At 33.4% G+C, this 21,519-nt stretch overlaps 4 protein-coding genes across 4 annotated transcripts in view; 3 read left to right on the plus strand and 1 right to left on the minus strand.

The window, feature by feature from the left end:
* The window catches only part of LOC110031720 (eukaryotic translation initiation factor 4E-1-like), a 32,625-nt gene extending 29,334 nt beyond the window's left edge, over positions 1-3,291 (plus strand). The window contains exons 4-5 of the mRNA XM_020735080.1: positions 2,845-2,910; positions 2,990-3,291. Coding sequence (XP_020590739.1) covers positions 2,845-2,910; positions 2,990-3,040 — 117 coding nt within the window. The 3' untranslated portion in view covers positions 3,041-3,291. The remainder of the gene's footprint in view (positions 1-2,844; positions 2,911-2,989) is intronic.
* A 3,871-nt stretch (positions 3,292-7,162) lies between these two features.
* On the plus strand, positions 7,163-9,787 carry LOC110036803. Its single transcript, XM_020741364.1, has 2 exons — positions 7,163-7,310; positions 9,356-9,787. Exons 1-2 carry the CDS (start codon positions 7,266-7,268, stop codon positions 9,785-9,787), a joined length of 477 nt encoding a protein of 158 aa, XP_020597023.1. The 5' UTR covers positions 7,163-7,265.
* Positions 9,771-12,154, plus strand: LOC110030406 (transcription factor FAMA-like). The gene is given in 5 exon segments (XM_020733107.1): positions 9,771-9,938; positions 10,462-10,564; positions 10,567-10,658; positions 10,661-10,906; positions 11,921-12,154. Coding segments are annotated over 5 exon segments (663 nt in total). The 5' UTR covers positions 9,771-9,809; the 3' UTR covers positions 12,014-12,154.
* Positions 12,155-12,243: 89 nt separating this feature from the next.
* On the minus strand, positions 12,244-21,316 carry LOC110036884 (cysteine protease RD19A-like). Its single transcript, XM_020741468.1, has 5 exons — positions 21,290-21,316; positions 21,020-21,097; positions 20,693-20,812; positions 16,786-17,032; positions 12,244-12,737 (listed from the first exon to the last, which is right to left on the minus strand). The coding sequence occupies exons 1-5, from the start codon at positions 21,314-21,316 to the stop codon at positions 12,448-12,450; spliced, it is 762 nt and encodes a 253-aa protein (XP_020597127.1). The 3' UTR covers positions 12,244-12,447.
* Positions 21,317-21,519: the final 203 nt, after the last annotated feature.

A 21,519-nucleotide genomic window follows, 5' to 3' on the forward strand; every position in this document is an offset into this window, starting at 1 on the left:
CTGAAGGCTAGCTCTCGCTTCAGTTTTTAAACAATAAGACCGAATTGAAGATTTTAGTCTGTCACCCTAAAGGTTCTCCAATTCTACACCCAACAAAGAATATTTCCTTATTTATTTGCACTTAATTCCATGAACAATGTTCTCCTCCATGGAATCAAATGTGATCCTCACTCTGTCGTAGAACTCATACTCCATTTCTTGGATCATAAGTTTCACAAGACATTTTAACAATTCAATTGGCCAGATCAAAAAGTAAATTAAGTTCGGAGTTAAAAAATCATCATAATTTATTTTACGTTTTAATATTAGCACATCCATATTATCTCTTCATTTCACCATATCTCAGAGTAGGGAGAAAGATAGAGAGAACTACTCATACTTCATGAGAAAGAAATAACAAAACACAAATTTTATGTATAAAAGAAAGTTCATACAACACTGATAAACAAACAATACTTATCTAAAAACTCTTTCTCAAAGCAAATCCTTTGAAGCCTTTCCTTAGAAATGCAGGAAGAAGATATCTCTCACTTTTTTTCCTTTTCCAACACTCTTACAGAAAGTTTCACACTAAACCTCACCACAAAAACTCTAAAATATGAAAGGAAAATAAAAAATTGACTCTAATATGATAGTGGAATGGAATGATGTGGTGCGAAAAATGAACGTAGAGGAGCACTTTTTCTGATGAAATTCAGCCCCAAATAGAGCCCAAGGTCGGTTCTCCAAGAGGTGCCTTGACCAAAAGAACATATGTTGAGATTTTTATACCTATTTTACACTGATTTTGTTGATATTGCACTTTAAGGAAAAGTATTGTTGATGTTTTGTTGCAGGAATGATGAATTATGGTCATTGGAGCAAAAAGATGCAAAAGTAGCGAATTTGGAGCGAAAAGGACCAAAATATGAAGACTTGAACTAGGGCGCCGCGGCGAGCTTAATGGCGCCGACGGTGAGATTTTCCCAAGACTCAGATTGAATATTTTAAAGAGGTTGCCGACGGTGCCCTAGAGGTCGCCGACGGCGAGATCGACGGTTATGCTTACTCAAGCTTTGGATATAACCAAATTTTGAAGAGGTGCTTAGGCAACTCTTGGGAAAGCTCATACACAACTTTAAAAGAACATTTTGGCCGAAAATTAAAAAAGTCCTGGAGGTCCTGGAGGTTAGGAAAGTCCTGGAGGTCCTGGAGATTAGAGAGGTCCTGAAGGCTAGAGAAATTTCCATTAGTATATAGAATTTTCAATAGTGAGTAACAATTGTGAGAAATTCTTCAAGAGATTGTAAGAGTGGAGGGAAAGTGAGAGATTTCTTCCTCCTTGCTACTTCAAAGATGAATTATGTGTGCTGTAAAGAAAAAAAGAAATTCAGAGGAACTTCGAGGAGTGTTCTTGGGGAGAAATTAGAGATAAGTTATTTACTTATTGTAGTTCGTATGACGTTGATTTTATATATGAATTCCGAGTTTTGTTGTGTTTTTCCCATGAGATCTGAGTAGTTTTCTCTGTCTTTTTCCTTGTCTTGAGATTTTTGAAATGGTGAATTTAATTAGTGAAGCCATAAAAATGTTTAAGAATTTGTGATAATCTTTTCACTTCGATCTTAATTTACTTTCAATCTGACCAATTGATTTGTTAAAATATGTTGAGGTTTACAACTAAGGTGAAGATTACATCTAAGATTCAGGGAGGTCAAAGCCCTTGGAAGTTGGGTGCAAATAAATAGGGAAATAATATTTTCGGGCGTAGAATTGGAGATTTTAGGGTGACAGACTAAAATCTCCAATTCGGTTCTATCGTTTGGGTGCTGAAGGTTAGCCCTCGGGGAACGTGGGAGCTCCGAAGTGAAAGCCGGTATCCTCCCAGCCTAGCCGCAGATTCAGTAAACAAGCGTAAGATTAGTCAATGTTCTTTATATCTGGACCAAAGGGTCAAGAATAGGTATGCTCCTATTTGACACAACATAAATTGAACTAATTCACTTTATCCATTCACTATAACTTAGAAATTTAGTGAATGGATCAAAACTAGGCTTGACTTAGGTGGTTAGGTGATACTGTAGAGCGTGGTGAGTCTAATAGGTAATGGCCTCTTCTTGGCTTGGATTTAACATGGGTTGGTTGAATTGGATTAGTTTTTGGGTTTAGCCATGGTTTAGTTTAGGTTTGATTTGGTTTTGATGTAATTTAAGTTTTAGCTTAGTTTAGTTAAGTTTAAGTGTAGCTCAGGTAATGTTTTAATTTTATTTAAACTGGACTTAGTATCATAAAGCAGGCCCAAATAGGCTATTGGTGATCGTTATGTTGATTTCTTAGCTGAAAAGCCGCAGCAGCTAACCATGTGCGTCAGATGCATGCAGTCAATGATGGTTGTTAGTTATCATAATTTAGTTTTGTTTGTATGCCTTGAATATTTTGTTAACGTTGTTTTCTACTCATGCATTCCAACTTGCGGGTTACTTTTAGGTTTCCATTTAAAAGAGCACTCATGTATGGTTAGAATGGGATAAATTAAGATTTACATTCATACCACTCAATTCCTATGTATTTACATTCTAACACCAAAACTTTAACTTTTACATATGTGCTACCTTACTTTTACATGAAAAGATGTATTTCACTTTTTAAAATGGCTGTTTTTTTTACGTGATACGTAAGATTTGATTTTTATAAATGTAAAAAGTAAAGGTTAGGAGTTAGATATGTAAATACATAGGAATTGGTTGGCATATATGTAAACAACCCAAAAAATAGAACATTTTCTAGCTTCTTATTATCTTCTCCTTTTTAAGCTGTTTTGAAATTTAACAAATGACTGATTGTTTGATAAATTTGTATCTTAAGCTAAGCATTGGGAGACAATGGAAGGAACTCTTAGACTGTAATGATCAAATTGGTTTCATTTCTCATGTAAGTTCTTTGCATTCTGAATCATTGTGCGCTACCTAAACTGGAAGTTTGATAACATGATATTATTCTGTGATTTCAGGATGATGCAAAAAGGCTTGAGAGAGCTGCCAAAAACAAGTACACCGTGTGACTTTTTTACTCATTAGGTATGGATTTATAATAAGCAGCGTACATGATGGGTAGGAGGAACTCTTCCTTTTGAGTTCTCTTGTTCCTGCATCTATTCATTTTTTATGATAGTTTATTAGATATAGGGAAGAAGATGTTTGCCAAAGACGTCTCTAAGGAAAGCAATGCAATGACAGGGCATGCTGGATCATTTGAAAAATTGACTATTTGTTTCAAATTTGATTGTTGCAAATAGAAAATAGTTTTGGAATGCATGCGCTTATTTCTTTTGATATATCAAAATTGAGTTAAAATTAATTAGGCCAATTTGATTTTTTTTGGGCGTGTAATTGTCTCTGTGGAGTTTTGTTGTTGCTATCCCATTAATGATTTCTTATATTTTGGTTATTGTTGTAGTTAAACTTTGGGTTTTTTTTTTTAGTTAAGAATGTAGGTGTTTGAATATGGGTTGTTGGGTCTATTATTAACTACATTCATTAACTCCACAAATATAATGTTAAAAAAATATATTTAGTTATTTATATCATTTGAATGATTGCAGGTTTGAATTCAAAGTTATTGACTTGAAAAATATGGTTATGTATACATGACATATTTCATCCACCATAGTGTTGGGGTTATGTATACATTGATATATTTCATCCACCATAGAGTTGCTAAAATGGGGTCTAAATTAAATATTGTCATACCGTGGGTTTGTTATTTTTTAAAATCTTTTTCATTTTTTGTGAAATTTTAAATCAAACTGCCCGTAGGAATTAGGGCTATCAAAAACGGCTTGTTGTTCGCCAACAGCTCGTGTTTGGCTCGTTCACTAAGTTAAATAGTCGAACGAGTCGAACACGAACAAAGATTTGTTAGTTTGTGTTTGGCTCATTTTTGCTTGAAATACTACTCATCAATTATATATATATATACATATTTGATGAGTAGTTTTTTTAAAAATTTTAATTGACTGTAAGCCTGCAAAGATTTATAATCAATTAAAAGTACTAATTAAGAAAATAGAATAAGAATTATTAAATTAGATTCAAATAATATTTTAATATAAAAAATAATTTTTAAATCTTGTTATAACCTTTAATATCGTATGGTTACGTGATTAGGGTTGTCAAAACGATATTTTTGTTCGTGAATAGCTCGTGTTCAGCTTGTTAAACAAACGAACCAAAAATGAACATAAATTTTGAGCTCGAAATATAAACGAGCCGAACACGAGCTGAGTTGGGCTCGCTCGTGTTTGGCTCGTTTACACCCCTATGTGGGATTGCTTATTTGCATATGTGATTACAAGCTCTTAGTTATATTATTTTTATTTAACTAAGAAATTGTGTTTTAACCTATATGTTCCCCTAGTATTTTTTCTGATAGTCTCCTAGATTACCATTGATTTTAACATTTTAAGTTGGCTAAAAGGAAGTAAAATAATCATTGAACGTTAACACATTAATGTCATATATTTATTTTAAGAATTCCACATGATTGAAACAAGAACTTCATAATATCCATTCAAAGAAGCATGAAAACCTAGTTCCTAATCATTTGTGAAGAGAATAAAAGAGTTCATAGAAAATAAAATCAGGTTTTAAAAGATAAAATGAAAGAAAAAACTTGAATTGAAATTCCTCTCACTCCAAACCAATACTTCTTGCTCTCACACACTCGAAAGTTTAAACTCGTACTCTCACACACACTAAGGCTTTCAAGCCTTCCCCCTCCTCCCCGTTCTATTTCCATGCATTTTATATGAAAATTTTTTTTGAATAGCTCAGGAACTACAAAATTATCCTATGTCGGTGGAGAGAGTCGAAGCGATGGTGAAATAGTGTCGGGGCGCTATAATCGGGTGCGGCGGTGTTTGGTTCGAGTGCCACCTTTTGTGGAACTTGGACTTCGTATTGGGGCACTGGGCACTACAATATTGCTTCTACAGTCGCTGAGGCGCTTCTCTTTGGGTGCTGGAGTGCTGGTTTCTACTGTTGCAGTGTCGTGCTCACGGATTTTTGGCTGAAAAATTCATACGTAATTTGGGTACAGAGACGACATGTATATGGTGTGATAGTACTCTCCCTCTAAATAATCGGGGCGTTTCCTTCAGGTCGCTAGTCTCACTTTGCTTAATTTCCTCCAAATTTTAGATTTCACTCTATTTATTGCACATTTAAACAAAATATACCCAAGAAAAACATAAAACTAACACAAGTATAAGAAAAAGCACAATATCACATTACTCATAGCAATATTTCACACCTAAATTTTCATATTTAAATATATAATACTTTGATACCATAAATCTATGCATGAAAAGATGTATATCACGATGAACTCCTATTTTTAATGTGATATTAAAGATTTAAATGTTATGTTAAAGTTTAGCTGTGAGAAATGTATATAATAATTGTGTGTTATGTAACTGCCTCAAGGAGTTCATTAAAACAAGTATATTATGCATGGCAACTATTGAAAAAGTCGCTTTGTTCATAATGGTTTGGAGCTTTTGGGATGATTGGATGAAAGAGGGTGGTTGATTTGTAAATTACATGTTTCAGGTGGTCATTATTTAATAAATGGCCTTAACATGTTGAAAAGCAGATTTACATACATACCACTTATCTCCTATGTATTTACATATCTAACATCTAAACTTCAATTTTTACATGTTTTGCATCTTACCTATACTTGAGAATGCATATTTCACTTCTTTAAAATTAAAGTGATACTTGTTATTTGATATGAAAGATTTGAGTGGTATAAATGCAAAAGAAAAAAAAAAAGGTGTTAGATATATAAATACATAAGAATTAGATCCATGGGAATTGGGTGGTATATAAGTAGGGGTGTAAACGAGCCGAACACGAGCGCGAGCTCAAAAAGTATGTTCGTGTTCGACTCGTTTGCTTAACGAGTCGAACACGAGCTGTTCACGAACAAAGAGTCCTTTTAACAACCCTAATCATGTAGCTATAAGACAATAAGGGTTTGAGCAAGATTTAAAAATTATTATTTATATTAAAACATCATTTGAATCTAATTTAATAATTTTATTTTATTTTCTTAATCAATATTTTAATTGGTTATAAATCTTTGTAACCTTGTAGTCAATCAGATTTTTTTAAAATATTACTTTATTCGTGTTCGGCTTGTTAACTTATCGAACGAAATTAACGAGCCGAACACGAGCTGTTTATTGATTAGTAGTAATTCGAATCAAAACGAGCCGAACATGAACGTGTTATTCGCTCGTTAACTTAACGAACGAGCAATGAGACGTATTGACAGCCCTATATACAAGTAAATGCCCCAATTGTACGTTTGACAGCCTTATATTTTAAAAATTATTCGTTAAATCATTGCAATTGTAACTGCAAGGGAATGTATAATTTCCACCAATTTTATATGCAATTAATGCTCGTCAAAAAAAAGGACAAACTTTCTGTTAGCAATTCCTTAGTTTTTCAGTGGAAAATTCCTTGAGTGATGCATGAATCCTTTTCTCTGTCAAATTTTTCACTTTAGTACTAATCAAATCTTTATTTACACTAATTTTTTTTCCTCAAAAAATAAATAAAAAAGGAATTTTTCTTTTTGTAATACATGAAATTTGAGCCATTACTAGCTAGCAAAATTTCATGAAGAAATTCCTTAGCAGGATTAGTCTCCAACAGTTCAGGAGATATCTCAATATTTATCAAAATAAAAATTGCATTTTTGTATCAAGAAAGAGATGTTACGTGTTGTTAGTTGTCTAATTTTTTGTCTAAGTATTATGTATATATCAAATGTTTTTTTTAGTTTATTTATATATATATATATATATATTATTTCACGTGAAGTGTAAAAAAAAAACAAAAAAAAAAAAAAAAAAAAAAAGAGTATGGAATTAAAAAAAAAGGAGGAAAAGGAAAGAGTAATATAAGAGAGCGTTGATGGCATGTGAAACTCATAAATATTAACCGCTGATATAATGCATGGATGGCAACGATGGAGCGACGCATGCACAGCTCTATAATTTCAACTCATTACCACTTCGTCTCCATTATTCAATTAATATACACACAGGCTCCACCTTTTTATTCACATGTCTTTCATCCACCATGAACTTCATCCATCCATCTCATACGTTAGAAGAAAACTATTCTCTCTCTGTCTCTTAGTTTCTGAAATCTTGACTTCTGCTTTTGAGTTCATTCAGATTGTTTATAGCCGGAAGGATTTGATATCTTCTGATGTCTTATGAGATCGATCAGAAAGAGGTGGAAGACAACTACTCGGTATAGCTCCACACACACATATATATATATATATATATATATAATATGTATATATGTTGTTCTCAGAGTTTAGGGTTTGTTTACTCTGGTCTTATGCTTTGTTTAAGCTCTTATTTTGTATTTCCGTGGAAAGCTGATATTTGTGCTATCTTAGGGTGCGTTTAAGGCAGTTTGTGCTTATCCATATAAGTTGTTTATCTGGAAAAGCGGACTGCAATGTTCGACACGCGTTTCGCGTTTAGTATAAAAAACTAACTGTGTTTTCGGATAAGTTGCTCAAACGCAGTTTCCAAACGGTAATGCGGCATTTTGAAAACATCACCACAGCTATTTCTGATATTAATCAATAAAGTAAACTGGAGTAGTTAAGGATCACCATGTCTATGAAAGTTCTGATTATATTACGTCAGAATACTGCAAGTTGAATTTTTTGTTGTTTTGAAATGATGAGTTAAATTTGTTGGATTCATTAATGTTGTTCAAAACTTAAATTTAATGAAATGAATTTATTATTGTAAGGATGTATATATTTACTATTGAGAATCAACTAAATCAGCCATTAGGCTTATTAAATGAAGTCGAGTAGGAGTGGGGATATATAGCACTTTGATTTTATCCATTTATTTTTAATTTTGTAGGCATGATAACAATTGTTGTTTTAATAAAAGGTAATTGAATGTAATTCAATTAATAAGCTAAAGCTGTTTCTTTTTCTTGTTTTATATATTGATTTGATGCTATAGAACACAACATATAACTCAATTAAGACTTAGAAAATAAACTAGAATAATTTCTCAATTTATCAAATATATAGGGCATTAGTTTCCTTTTTGAGAAACTTTCTATATTTTGTAAAATAGCATTTGTCTTGCAAGAAGTAATAGCTAATTATATAAATCTTTATTACATTATTATGTTATAAAATATAAGAAAATGTTTCATAACATAATAAATCAAAGTACTTTCATTTTTATTTTTGTAGATATAAAAAAGGTTGATGCCACAAGAAATTATTCTAAAAAATATTGAAAATTCATGTGCATGCCAATTAAATCACTTTGATTAATGAGACTAAAATCTAAATTTTAAAATAAACTAAAATCATAAAACAAAACTAATTGAGCTTTTATCAAAGGATTGAGATTTAGGGTCCCTTTGGGGCAGCTTATAAGTGCGGGCGCCATTTTCAAAACGTCGCCGTACTGTTTGGTTCGCGCGTTTCACCAGCTTATCCGAAACTGCGTTTGGGTTTTTACACTAAACGGGCCGACCCCGGCATTCGGCCTGGGGGCCGCGTTTCAGGATAAATATTTTATCCTGAAGCGCACAAGCTGCCCCAAACGGACCCTTAATGTTGATAGTCTTAATTTTTATAAAATTTGACTGTATTGATGTTACAATAATGTTACATTTTAACAACCCCTATAACTTTATATACTCTTGATCAAATGTTTTTTTCTCTGAGTACTAGCTAATTTATCAATTTTTCTTGTTTTTTGTCAGCAAAATATCTCTTATATAAGTCATTTGGGTTCACTTTTATTTTATCTTTAATTTTTTTCATTTTAACTATTTTAATTTATTTATGATTAGTTAAAAATTAAAATATATTTGACATGCTCAAATAAGATACCCCCATTTATAAACTCATCAAATATCTAAAAATATATTTTTGAATTTAATTAAAAAATACACTAAATACACATTTTAGTTTATACATTAAATACATTTAATTATATAACTCAATTTATCAAATAGATTAAATACACCCAAATTCTTATGAATTTATTTATCTCACACTCAAAAGTTTTATTTTTACACAAATAATACTTTTATCTATGAATGGAATGATGGATTTAACCATTAAAAGGCCATGATTGGTGCTATTCTTATATGTTTTTTGTAATTATAAAAGTTTTATTGTTGGATATGTAAATATATAAGTTTTTGGAAGTTCTCTGCATAAAAGTTCAATAAAATTAAAAAATAAATAAATAATTCATCCGAAACAGTAATTTTCTCAACCACATGATTCCCCATGGCAGGCATCTCAGCCCCCACCATTCGGATCACTGGACCCCACAGAACAGAACCCCGCCGGCAGCGGCGGCGGAGGCATCGAAATGGTGGACTACATGCTGAACACTTCCCCAGCTCCTCCGCCGCCGCACCTTAGCTTCGCCGAAGTAATGCAATTCGCCGACTATCGGCCAAAACTCCTCCAAGCGCCGCCCCCGCAGCCCCAAATCTCCGGCGACGTCGTCGATGTAGACACCTGCTTCTTCAAGTTTCCATCTTTGCCTTCTCCATCTCCTCTGCCGTACGATGAAATCGATGGCGGCGAAGATCAGGATCTGGAGGAGGAGGAGGCTCACCGGCTTTCTAATCAGAATGCGGCGGGGACGGCGGCGATGGCAGCGGCGGCGGGGGGCCGTTTTTTTGTTCCGAGGTGGCGGAGAACAGGGGAAGAGTGGTAGTAGGAAGAAGAGAGGAAGGTCGATGAAGACTAGCGAAGAAGTGGAGAGCCAGAGGATGACACATATTGCTGTTGAGAGGAATAGGAGGCGGCAGATGAACGAGCATTTGCGCGTTCTCCGGGCCCTCATGCCTAGTTCTTATGTCCAGAGGGTACGTAGAAGCTAACTTAAATTAATTATATTTTCTCTTTAATGCACAATTCTCAGTGAGTGCATACGGCTTCGAATAATCTTTCAATAACTCAATTATTTATTGTCATCGAGAGGTTATTGGGGATATTAACCTCAATAACATCTTAATAATCTACCAATATATTTCGTGGCGCTCATTTTTTTCTTGTCATTCGAGAGTTTTGTGAGGTTATTAGAAGTATTAACCCTAATAACAATGATATAATGCTCTAATATCCTCCGAATAACAATCATACGCATGTAATTCTGCGTGCGTATGATGTACCTAAATATTTTCCCAGATGAATCGGGGCATGCATATAAAAAGTGAAGTTTAGGATTTAGATATGTAAATACATAAAAATTGTGGGGGATGCATGTAATATTTACTTGGTACTTATTCAAAGTATTTATCTTCAATTTATATAATTGAATATCTATCATTTTCTGAATAATGAATACGTCGTATTAGATTTGTTCCTTCACCTCCACCACAAATGCAGGGAGACCAAGCTTCCATTATCGGCGGCGCAATAGAATTTGTGAGGGAGTTAGAGCAACTCCTCCAGTGTTTGGAATCTCAGAAGCGCCGCCGCCTCTATGGGGCAGGCGCCGTCGAAGCCTCCCTACCACTTCCCATGCCGCCGCCGCCACCACCGCCGCTTCCCCTGCCGCCCTTCTTCCCACAGCTCCCTCTGGCAAGGCATCGATGCAGCCGACGACGATGGGGTCATCGGGCTCCATGAAGAGATGGCTGAGAGCAAGACGCCGTTGGCCGACATCGAAGTGAGGCTGCTGGGCCTGGACGCCATGATCAAAATTCTCTCACGGCGGAGGCCCGGCCAGCTTCTCAAGACCATAGCTGCTTTGGAGGACATGCAGCTCAGCATTCTTCATACTAATATTACAACAATTGAGCAGACTGTTCTATATTCCTTCAATGTCAAGGTAATTGTTTTTATTTTTATCGCGTTATTATTATGTAATTTAGATATAAAGTTTTATCTGTGAAGGTTTGAATTAATGGTTTTATATCATAAGGCAGTGTAAAGCTACTCTTCCAACTAAGGCCTCATGTGGGTAAATATTTGCGTACATAAGACGTACGCAGCGCTGTGTGGTGTTATTCAAGGGTTTAAGGGAGGTTATATTCGGGTTATACCCCCCTGTAACCCCCGTGTAACTCTCTTGTAACCTTAATGTAACTTATTTGTACCTATGAAACTATAGAAGCGCGAAACTCATTTGTAATTTACAAGTAGTTTACAAAGAGGTTACATGAGGGTTATAGAGGGGTGTAACCCCGATATAACCCCCTGTACCCCCTGAATAACCCCCAGAGATACGCAGCGCTGCATACATCTTATGTACACAATTATTTTCCCTCATGTGGTTGATTATTTTATGAATTTTTTTGCGTGTATTTATTGCAGGAAGGAAAAGATATGGGGGCGATGTATTGATTTAGGATTTACATATACATACCACACAATTCTTATGTATTCAAATTTTCAATTCCTGAAAATTGATATTTATATGCATAGCATTCAAACATTTATCTTCAAATTAAAAAAGAGATTTACAAATTTGCATGCATAAATTTTGATGTAATTATAACACTAGTTTTGTAATATATATATATATATATATATATATATATATATATATATCAAATTTTAGTGTTATATATGTGAATACACAAGTATTATGTAGTAAATATGTAAATTTTCAATTGAACAGTTTTTTTGGTCAATGAGTTTTAAATTGATTGCATTTATTTTGATATCAATGCTATATAAATCATGGTTATTTAAAAATTATACCTGAAAATTTATAATAACTTTGAGGCTTATTATTACCAAAATTTAATTAGGATATTCTAATCTAATTTATTTCATTTATATATCATTTTTGTTACATAAAATACTTTTTTTTAATAATTTGAAGCTTCATGTTTTACAGATCACAGCAGAGACGAATTCAAGTGCACAGGAGATCGCCAACTCAGTTCAGCAAATACTTGGCTTCATAGACGGCAGCAGAGACCAATACTGATACCCATCCCCAATACCAGCATACCTTCCCATTTTAGACAAAATTTCAATATTTTACAAAATATATTATGTTAAATAAATGATGGTGGTATAAATTTAAAGGAACATAAATACAACTATTGTGAGAATCAGCACTATCTCTTCTTTCAGCATATATAGTCTTTGGTGATGCTACCATTTATGATTGACAACTGTTCACATCTTATACATGAATAAAGAAGCATATAAATGTATGAATATACAATTATGCATATATAGATTAAGGTAACTGCTTACAGACTTAATTAAAAAGAGTACTGATATGAGTACTTACCTGTTGTTTCCATAGGAATTAGCTTACATAAGTATAAAAACATGACGATCCAGAAGTATATTGCTGCACCGGCAGCAAAAGCATTATACATTTTTGTACAGAAGATTACTACATTTAATATTTCAATTGAGAGAACCTCGATGAGCTGCCTTGGAAACGGTGACGGTAGACACCTCGGACTCGACGCCGCAGATGTTACGACCCTTGCAAACCTTGTAGTAGCCATTTTCGCCCCAGTTCTCGCCCCAAGAGTTCTTTATGATCCAGTATGGCTTATTCTTCAAGCGAATCGGAGCATAGCCAGCAGAGCCATAGCCCACCAGAAGCACACCATGATCCTGATTCCTACTGCATAAGTAGGGGCAAGAGACTCCGCTGATGTAGAACTGCATGTATAGCGCATTGATAGCCACTGCATGGATGATAATATCAGAAGTATATGGCGAGTACTCTCATGGCAATGAAAAACACAGGAAGCTAGAGTTTCACTACAAGTTTATATTTGATCATGTTTGATGGGGCTTTTCAATCCTCTTCCATATTTGAATATGAAAGTAAATCTTGCAAAACTTATTTTTTAATCTCGTGCGTCTTAAAGCGAGATGTTAAAAGAGGCATGACTAGATCATTTGGGAGGCAAGAAATCATGGGATAAATTGCCCTAATAGCAAGGGCAGACCTTGGGGGTGGGCGCTCAAATTTAAATTTTTATATATATTAGAGGACAATTTGGTTTTTATCCCTCCTGAAATATTATTTTTTCCCCTCATGAAATATTAGTTTTTTTTTTTGTTGCCCTAACCCCTCCCACACTAGGTCTAGAAGAATAGTCTCCCCTCTCAAAAAGAGACCGGTTTCACCCTGACTAACAGTGTATGCAAATAATTGAGGAAAAGAGGGAATTAATTCAGGCATAAATTAAAAAAAGGTAAGATCTTTTAACAGCACTCATTCTCTCTACTTCTAGCTCCACTAATGGAGAAACTACACCACCAGACAAATTTCCCCAAAAGGCACACCTGGGATCCCATTATAGCATATAGGGATTCTCGTCATTCAATGAATGCTACACTATGGAAAATGAAGAATGTACTCTCATAAATCAGTTGATAAAATGCAGGTCAAAGAACTTCAAGCGCAATATTAAATGTTAAAGATGTAGAGGATAAGTTTGAGGGAATGCAAGGAAAAAACAAAAGAAAACAATAAAATGAAGAATAAAAGATGATGGAGAAAAAAAAGATTGCATTGAAGCTTAGTTTATCCCTCGTCTATAAATGGCACATTTTTTAAGTTTAACCACACATATTTATAATTAAATACAAATAAAAATAAAAAAACCATTATTATTTAAAATAAAGTAAAATTTTCAAACTTTGAATGCATTGGAACTTAAGAAAATCAAAGTATTTCTAAGCCTAATATAACCTTAAAAGGAATTACTCATATTTCGTGAAGGGCATGATGTTTTTAATTATACTATTTATAAGTTCTGTGCATGACTTCATCCTCGTTATAAATTTAACTTCCGTGGAAGCAAATAAATTTTTTTTTTATTGAAGGGAATGGCTTCTAATGTTCACAATCCTTCATGCAATCAAGAACTTTCCGGTTAAATGCGGTACGTAGAGTCGACAACTCGAATTAACTCGTGCATATTTTATAAACAAATACAATGCATTCTAGAGCTCGGAGTTGTATAATTGGCAGTAAAATAAAAAATATATATATTCTTCTATTTGGTTCGGTGTAAAATGCTAACTATGGTGATCGACTAAAATGCAGCATGTACAATTACCTCCTCCTTGAGAGATGATTTCAAGCATGATGCTATACTTTGTATGCTAGAACAAGCAAAAAGAGAATTAAGGATCATGAGATAAGGAATAAATATTTTCATATGATTTCATAGCCTTGAAATCATTTTGATGCTTAGCTTTTAAAAAAATACTAAAATTAAAAAAAAAGAATGAAGCACTGTTTTGGTGACCCAGCAAATGTAGCAAAGTTGTCGATATCTAGGCTATAGGCAAGTAAGAAGAAGAATCAATGAAATGAGGATGAAAAAATAGGAGGAATAACAAATAAAAAAGGTGCAAAGATTGGATGAATGGTCTACTATCTCCTCTGCTAGTCATGGATAGAATATTTAAGCTCATGAGGACACTCAACTTATAGTAATGGGTGGCACCAAGGCACGAGATTGGGAGAATAACATGACATTCTAATTTTGTCCAGATCAAACGATTTTTTAAAGTTTTAAAGATAGTACCTTGACTTATTTTTCTTCAACATTTTGCTTTGTATTTAGTTAGATTTAAATTAAAAAATAAAATGTATCGAATGGATACATATGAAATACAATACATATATTTAGTTGCAACCAAATAGCCCATAATGATATAAAATAACTCTTTAAGTTTAGTCTAGTGACTGGCCGATTAGGATTGGTACAATTTTCCTTAAAGTCAAATGTTGACTCATTTGTGATAAACTCTAGATTAAATCAAATCTAAATTAAATTCACTTCAAAGAACAACTTAATCATAGGATTTGACCTTGAGTTAATTCTATTAAGCTGGCTTGACATTATTGAGGCTCTCAGCATACCATGGCAAATAAATAATAGCTTACAATTCAATTGAACTTGGGGTTAGGAAGTTCATACACTGACTAGGCCAAATTGTGAGCTAATTGAGATCAAACTAAACCATCTTGCTTCCATAAAGATCATGATATGATTCCATAACTTATGCCAATCAAGAAGCCTGATATGAGCAAAATGGGAATCACAAGCTAAGGTGTCAATATTCTTAGAGATTTTTGAATGTCAACAATAGTGTTTCGTTAAAGCCTTACATAAGTCCCTAGTGTGACGGGGTGTTCAGTCGTATCATGCACTTCCAACGTTTTCTTGATAAATATCATGAAGCACTAGTGCAAACTTTATGCTCAATATGATGAAGGACATTATATAGTCTAGAGTCAACCTGAAGCACCCTGAATATTCTAACTTGGGAGAAATTAACAGGTCCAAACACCAAATGTAACAGTGTTGCGGACATTGGAGTACACAGCTAGTACACAGAAGTGTACTCTGATAAATCTGAAAACACACCTACATCACTGTTTTGTCAACAATGTGTATTCTCAGCTCAACAAAAAAAATCAAGGTACAAGGCAGTGTACTCCGATATATGTACACAGTTGTACGAGCAGTATTTGGACTTAATAATTTCTCCTAATTAAGGGACCAAAAAATAACACTTCAGAAAAATTTACTAAAGAATCTCCAAAATGAAAGCAAGGAAGTCTTTGATTTGACTTGTCACTTTTCTTGAGGAAAAACAAACTAATTTCCTCTGACAATTCTGTCGATTGCAAACTCGTTTCATACGTTTACCAAAAGTCTCATCTTCAAGCCTTTACTTATTTCTAGTTTTGCTTTCTAACCTCCAGTTGCACCTTCCATTCTAAGGGCACAGGGCACATTGAATTCAGAAGCTGCTCTGTAATTCCATGGATGACTGAAATCTCTAAAACTCGGCTAGAAATAATTAAACTTACATGAAAATAGCAAACTCTCCACCATAAGAATTGATAAGGGAGTTTGAACCAATAATTGAACAGCTAGTTTATAGTCTACCAAAGCTGGAGATGTAGAACCAGATCAGTTGAGAAGAACAATGGCCTATCCTGCTTAATTGGTGAATCAATAACCCGGGAATATAGGGAGAGAAATACAAAAAGATAGTTCTATCTGCTCTTAGCTCTGATTGAATAGAGATTGAATCACATAGTTGATGTCGCCAATCGCATTCCTAAGATCCCATGATTCCTATTTACAGACTTCGAAGGGCCACTATGCTAACAACATTGTTAACTAGGTCGCATGCAAGTACATCCTTATTTGTTTCCCAATAATGACTACAACATAACAGTGTCGGATCACGTTAACCTTTTCAAGCAAATCAGTTTGAATTTACGTTATTAAATTGGCTGTCAAATCAGCTAGAATAGCTTTAAACCAGGTTTTACAGGGTTTTGACCTCATTTTTGTGAGGTCTTTTCTGCTCCTCCTTAGAGCCGCACTAGTGCAAAGATCAAACGAATATTTAAAAAACAGACTAATATAAAAATTGTGGTGCCTTTATTATTGGATATAAAATGTAAAACAATAGTGATGACTTGATGACTAATGTATAAAGCAAAATGTTTGTTTTCTACATAATTTGTATGAACAGTAACGACATTTAAGGACTACCTATAATTAAGAAGAATGCCTTGTAGGCATAACATCAGAGTTTTAATTATTAAAGTATAGAATAATTCATGCTATCTAATTAATTGCGTGAACAATAAAAGTGATCAGTATAGGATTTCAAAAAAGAATTACGACTGAATGGTGTTATCTGGAAACTATTCATCAATGTGTAATAAGAAAGTTAATATAGACCAACCTGCAAGAGGGCCATGCTTCACAAGGTTGGCAGAAATTTGAGCTTCATCGACCGAGACAACACTGTAGTTAGCAACAGAAGCAGCAATCTTCTCCTCCCTAAATTTGCAGCCACCTCCGTCAGTTCCTGTATATGGGTAGTCTTTCTCTGTCTCAAGCCCACCTGAATTGAGCACATACTCAAAAGCAGTTGTCATCAACCCACCATTGCATCCGGAATCACATGCACCAGGCTCAGACGCATCACACTGTTAAGATCAAGGAAAAGAAAATCGTGAGGATGAAATACTGTGGTTTACAATAAGTTTTCACTAGATCTTCAATAGAATTATAATAAATTTTAGCAATCATAAACATTCATAAAGTTTTTGGATCCACTGAAATATTTCAATCCCATAATTATGTAAATCAATCCATAAACCATGCAAAAAAACTTAATTAAGTTAAATTATAAGAATTTTGGTGTTGTCTCTGACTATCGTTCAAAAAACAAATAAATGATAACTTCCCTGCTAGAAATGACTTCTGCCAAGAAGCTATTTCTTCACAGGAACTCCCATCTCAAGAAAGTAAACGATTCAAAACAATAAAAAATAGAAAACATGACTGATCTAGTAAGAAAAGTTCAAAACAGGATTAGTTCAGCGTTGAAGTCACAAATTAGCTAAATTTCCTTGAGGCGAGTAGTGTTCGAAAATAAAAATGCCTTAGAGCCACCAAAATTTTTTTATAAATGGTCATTATCCTAAGAACTATTTTATTCTTTATCAAGGCATTCAAAATATTCACTCAAATGCCAAGTGTGACAAAGGATAAATTAAGTACAAATGGAAATTAATGACTCCTCTTATAATGATGTGTCATGTCTCAAGGTTGACATTGATTTTGCTATAGCTCTCAATTTGATTTCCTACTCCCTAGATATTATTGTGGAGGAAACCTATTTGGTGTCTATCATTTGCTTAATATGTTCAAGTTGATATCCCTTAAATAGTGGTTTTTGTCCCTAGTCGTATCTCTCCAAATATTGGCCTAGGGTATTGAATTTCAAGCACTTCCTATTATAGTGGATATTACTAATTGAAGCAGTTTTTTCAAATATGCAAATCGGCAGGGATCGATAATGTTCCTTTTTATGAGCCTTCACAAATAGTTATTAGGTTTGAGGGAGATAAATTTCAAAAAATCAATTCTACACTTGTAAATACACGTGTGATTATTAGTGGCTTTAACTCTCCCATGCAGGAATTGAACTTTGAGCGCTACATTTCTCTTAAGGAATCTAATTCTTGGGTTTACATTGGGATGTGTGTGGAGGGTAACAAGGATTTTTCCCTATGTAGGAAGGCTAAAAGGTAAAACTCTATAAAGCATTACTCTCTTTCTCTATGTAACAAGGATTTTTCCCTATGTAACAAAGATTTTTCCCTATGTAACAAGGATTTTTCCTTAAGATTAATATAAGTTTTAACTCTATAAAGCATTAATCTCTTTCTCATAACTTTATCGTGTGACTCATAAGTTTTATTTCTATCAGTCTTGAATATCCATTTGCTTTAAACATCTTTGTTGTTCAATATCGTAACCGATGTGCGTCTTTTCCAGTTATTCGATGTACTTTTTATTTTTAAAATTCCATTGAAAAGATTTATTAACCAAACCATTGTAGTTATCCCTATAAACATTTTAAATCTCAATAGGAATCACTTCTGAACCTGAAACTTCTTTCATCGTCTTAATGCATGGAAGGTTCAACAGAACTACAAAATAGAGCACAATTATTAGCTAAGAACATAACATAAGTAATACCCACGACAACTATAAAAAGATTATATGAGAATTGAAGAGATAGTTTTAAGCCAAATATATTCAAGCTAATTCAACTTATGATTAAATCAAATTCATTGCATGATAAAAATTTTGTAGAAGTGCGAAGATAAACAGGATTCAATTTCAATGGTGTGGACGAGCAAAGAAGTGCAAGGTTTGTGGTTTTCAAAGAAGATAAAGCAAGCAAAAGATAGATTTTTAGGTTGGCAACAATGCTAGCTATAGAAGTCCATCGACATCTTGGGCTACGATAGGTCTCTCTCTACCTACCTATGTCTCTCTATCTCTTTGAATGAAAAGGATGATGAACTATAAGTATTGATCCTCAGACGAGTCGGTAGCATAAAAACTACCGTATCATTAAGATCGAATAGTTTATAATTCTGGGGTCTACATTATTCTTATTGGCAATTTAAAAATTGTGAAATATGGTAACTATAATTTAATAAAATTAAAGCTTTAGTTAATATAAATTGGAATGAGGATTGCTAGAGTCTTGGATTAATTCCTTTGGATTTCGGTTGAATAAGGTTTTTTATCCAATTCATATACAAATTTTAGGTATTTAACCTAATCAACCTATTTAATAAAAATGAACTTAAATTTTGATAAATTAGATAAGATATAATGCTTAGGGATAGGCTCCTTAAACTTTTATGAATTTCATTGGCTTAAAAGAAAAATAAATGAATTATTAAATAATAAAAAATTATTATTGAGTAACTTTTTAATAATCTGCTTTTAGTTGTTGTGGGAGACAATTTAATACTCATTTAGAGTTTTAGGTTGGCATAGAGAGTTTTCAATGTTAGTAATGAGTAAATCATATGTTGGTAAGTGGTGTGCCTTTTTAAAGAAATCATGAGTTTCTTATCTTGCAATAATGAATACTATTATACTAATATACACTTGTTTTATCATGTATTTGGGTTATATGTCTTTGTATGATTACTCTGTGACAAAATGATATTTTAATTAAATTTTCTAGCTAAGATGACCAGGGCATCTATTAGTTCATATTAAATATGCATATCCTAAATTTAACATCTAACACATTGATTTAGGAACCTTAGACATAATAATGAGTTGCAATATTAATCTAAAACTCCATTGAACATACTAAAATCCTACTTTAAGCAAATCACATAAATTTTATTTCCTTGACATTTTTAGCGCCATTTATGCTCAAGTTACGACCACAAATTCATCAGATCTAAACTATGATTGAGGTCTTGACGAGTTTCATCGAGAGTGTTTCATCCAATTATCTAACAATATGGACAAAGTATAACTAAAAAGTTGACAATCTACATTACATCTACTCAATCAACATGATAACCATTGTTAATAAATTATTTGTAATATAATCTGACTTTTGAAATTAACATGATCTGAATCAACCTAAACAAATGAATTTGTTTCAATTGCTTAATCTTTTAATCCAACACACTCATTATCGAATTCATGTAATTATTTTTATGTCATCTTATATGCATATGTTCACTTGTGCTTCATTACGAATTTTAAATACAAAGCAATGCATAACTCTATTTGTTTTGCCCCGTAATTAGTATATTACGATTTAGATGTCTAGCGAGTTAGGAACTCATCTCTCTCTCTCTCTCTCTCTCTCTCTATATATATATATATATAAGGGGCTTTTCTATGGCTTGGAGTTATACAGGTGTGCTGAGATTTAGGTCGCAGAGCTTAGTCAGCTGATATAAACAGTAATAATTATTTATAAAATTGTACATACTCGGTTTTGGATGATTATATAATTTTAGCATCATGATCATTCAGTCATTATATATGCTGCCAAAATTTTCAGGAATGGATGAGTGGTGCTGAAACCATCACAACAACACACCATCAGAAATTAAACAAACTAGGAATTAATTTTGTCGCTCGCATGGATGATGAATTAATTAAAAACAATGGCAAGAACAACATCAATGGAATTAAAATCAGCTCAATTCAAAGAAGCACTCAAGTACCTTCAACAAATTCAAAATTAAATAGAAAAATCAAGCAAGCTGTTAAATAGAGCGGGAGTGCAAATATTAAAGAAAACGAACCGTGTGATCACAATCGACCATCTGCTGCTCGCTGAGACTCACAAGATTGCCAGTGGATAGAAAATTTGCCCCTTCCAGCGCCCCGACCGCACTGAACGACCAGCAAGATCCACAAGATCCCTACAAATATTTTTTTAAAAAAAAAATGGTAAATAAATTAAAAAAAAAAACCTCGAATTGAAGGTACACAGATTTTGATCAGAAGGAAACAACGTGAGGCAAACACCTGATCCTTCACAAAAAAAAATGGTAAATAAATAAAAAAAAAAAACCTCGAATTGAAGGTACGCAGATTTTGATCATAAGGAAACAACGTGAGGCAAACACCTGATCCTTCACACCCGTTACGGCACCGAGATCCCTCCAGACAAAATCCGTGGGAAGATTTGAAAATATGATTTTTCTCTGTTTTAAAAATGTGAACGAACACAAGAAATGGTCCTAAATATTTTGAGAATAAGATTGTTTGAGTTGTTAAAATGTGGAAAGGATTTTCTAGTGCTTATGTATGACTCATGAACCAAGCACCAATGTAGGTGATTGAATTATGATATGAGCGCTATTAAAATTGCTCCCCCCAATATTATTTTGGCATACTTTTTCATAAAAGGAGCCCAATGTCATAACAAGTAATTAATCATTCCTTCGTTCACTTGCTCTATTTTATCAGGGTGTGCGTGCAGAAAAAAAACACAAGTACTATTCATTTTTTTCTTAGAAGCATGAGGAAAAAGAATAGTTAAAGTAGTATTTGTCATGGCTTATCAATGCTAAATTAAATTATAATCATGTTGAAAAAATATACCTAAATCACTTTTAACTTTTAC

Source organism: Phalaenopsis equestris, unplaced genomic scaffold, assembly GCF_001263595.1.
Source record: "Phalaenopsis equestris unplaced genomic scaffold, ASM126359v1 Scaffold000002, whole genome shotgun sequence".
In the NCBI taxonomy this organism is placed as follows: domain Eukaryota; kingdom Viridiplantae; phylum Streptophyta; class Magnoliopsida; order Asparagales; family Orchidaceae; genus Phalaenopsis; species Phalaenopsis equestris.